Here is a 2,080-nt window from a genome sequence, read left to right as displayed (position 1 = left end):
ATATGAAGGCAATATTTTAACTTCTATCATAAACATATGTCTCTGTCTTTCCATCTTTTTATTAACTTAATTGAAAGATAACACCACCTTGGATTTCTTTCAAATAGTCATTAAATTAATATCTTTTTCATAATAATAGCAAAACTATTAAATCAGTTTTACATTGGTCTTTAAATGATCTACTCAGAGTCTAGAAGTCCCTCTTTGGTTATAGTGGTTAAAAATCAAACCACCTACTTAACCAAATATTTAACAAAAATATTCTTTTCACCCTTTGGCAAGTTCTTTCAGAGTGACTAAAGATCTGTTCATGCGGAATCTCAACAAACAATCTGAGAAGAACATTTAAATTTTAGAAATTTAAATTGGAGTATTTTAGTTCATTTTACTTTTAAACACTGAACAGTATTATCAATATTTTGTCAACTTCGGTCAAATAAGATCAGATGTTCACATCAATCATTTAGTTTTCTTGGACTTTTCTCTTTTTGGCCCCTTAATATTAGCACATTTGGGAAGTGTCATAAAAAATATGTAATGTGCTTCTTGACATCTAATCCACTCGCAGTCATTTCTAGGCTTTTTACTCCTGTTAGGTCCTATAAAATAATAACATTAGTCATTCTCCCAAGAGACTATGAAAGGAAGCACTGAATTGCATCCTTTTTCAAAGATAACGCTTCAGATTAAAACAAAAAGTGTTCCAAAAAAACTTCAGACGAAAATTGTTAGCTTTTCATAAATTAATCATTTTGGATATAAGATGTAGATCTTAGTTACAATTCTTAAATCTTAGGATCTGTATCCCTCCCCCAAAAGAATCATGGGAAAATATAACTATCTGTAAAATGATGGACACTCTATCTAGCGCAGTACCAGGAAAGATCACCTCATGGATGGTCTTCAAAGTCCCGTGTAACAATCACTCCAAGTAATGTCAGGCATGAGAGAATCCACAGCTAAGAATCAATTGCATCTACACATTACATAGGTATCCTAGAGGGCAAAATTTTTCAGGAGACCACAAAATTAGGTAGATTCCAAGTGATGAAAAAAAAAAGACACAGAAATTCCAGTAAATCTGTAAATCACACACAAATTATAGAACACGAAGTATGCAGCCGATGCACACTCTGTCACTGATGAAACAAAGTAAAGCATCCATACCCCATGGTTAAGACACATCATCCTACCCACTAGGTATACGGCACACTGTAGATTCCAGGCCAAGGACTTGCTGAATATCAACTTACCTCTCTCCAAAACACAACTAGGTTTTCCAGGGAGAGGGGCTACATTGATTTTTCTTTTAGGGAAATTTTTACCAAGAGAATCAGAAAAAGCATGCCCTTAGTACTCTGGTGGAGTCTGTTCTTCCAGTTGGGTAGCTCTCAATCTTTAGTTCACAGGGAACTTGTTTAAGCCGGGGTGGTTTAAGAAGCAGATGGTCAAGACTCAACCTACGGGACCTGGTTCATAAGTTGCTGCACCCAGCAGCGCCGGGCCAGGTAACTGTGAGGCTGGGGACCTCTGGCCCAACCATCTGAGACCCACTAAAGGAATACCATTTACCACGACATCTCATTGGAGGGCAAGTGCGGGATCCTTGAACCTCAGTGGCTGGTAAGCAAGTTAAACATTTTCGGCTGGAAGGAGTCACCGCAGTCAGGTTGGCCGGGAGCGTTTAGACCCGGGGAGTGGTGGGGGCGGGGGGTGGGGGGTGGGAAGCAGCGAAGCAACACACCGTTTTATTTCACTGGCTCAACTGCCTCCCCTTTCCCCAGGGGTCCCCCCCCCACTCCAGCCACCGCATCTCTCACCCGAGACCTCACGCCCCGACGCGCATCCACCAAGCATGCACCTACCCAGCCTCCGTTATCCTGGATCCAGGTGTGCAGGTGCCGGTTCAGGTACTCAGTCATCCACAGGGCGATGTTGTCCACCAGGGGCGACATCTCCCGGTTGACGCTCTCCACACACATGACCCCACCGAACTCAAAGAAGGCCACAATCCTCCCCCAGTTCACCCCGTCCCTGAAGAGCTCCTCCACCACCGTGGCAAAGCGTCCCCTCGCGGTGA

The 2,080-nt window shown here is 42.4% G+C and overlaps 1 protein-coding gene across 1 annotated transcript in view; it reads right to left on the bottom strand.

Moving 5' to 3' along the window:
• Window positions 1-267: 267 nt before the first annotated feature.
• BCL2 (BCL2, apoptosis regulator) overlaps window positions 268-2,080 on the bottom strand; it is a 2,112-nt gene continuing 299 nt past the window's right edge. Inside the window, exons 2-5 of the mRNA XM_021705967.1 lie at window positions 1,821-2,073; window positions 1,465-1,553; window positions 1,254-1,306; window positions 268-332 (exon numbers count right to left, since the gene is read on the bottom strand). Coding sequence (XP_021561642.1) covers window positions 268-332; window positions 1,254-1,306; window positions 1,465-1,553; window positions 1,821-2,073 — 460 coding nt within the window. The remainder of the gene's footprint in view (window positions 333-1,253; window positions 1,307-1,464; window positions 1,554-1,820; window positions 2,074-2,080) is intronic.

The sequence above is a fragment of the Carlito syrichta genome, unplaced genomic scaffold, assembly GCF_000164805.1.
Source record: "Carlito syrichta isolate Samal-C Ts95f unplaced genomic scaffold, Tarsius_syrichta-2.0.1 Scaffold314861, whole genome shotgun sequence".
In the NCBI taxonomy this organism is placed as follows: domain Eukaryota; kingdom Metazoa; phylum Chordata; class Mammalia; order Primates; family Tarsiidae; genus Carlito; species Carlito syrichta.
The sequence above is the reverse complement of the archived record's forward strand: the minus strand, read 5'-3'. Positions and strand labels throughout refer to the sequence as shown.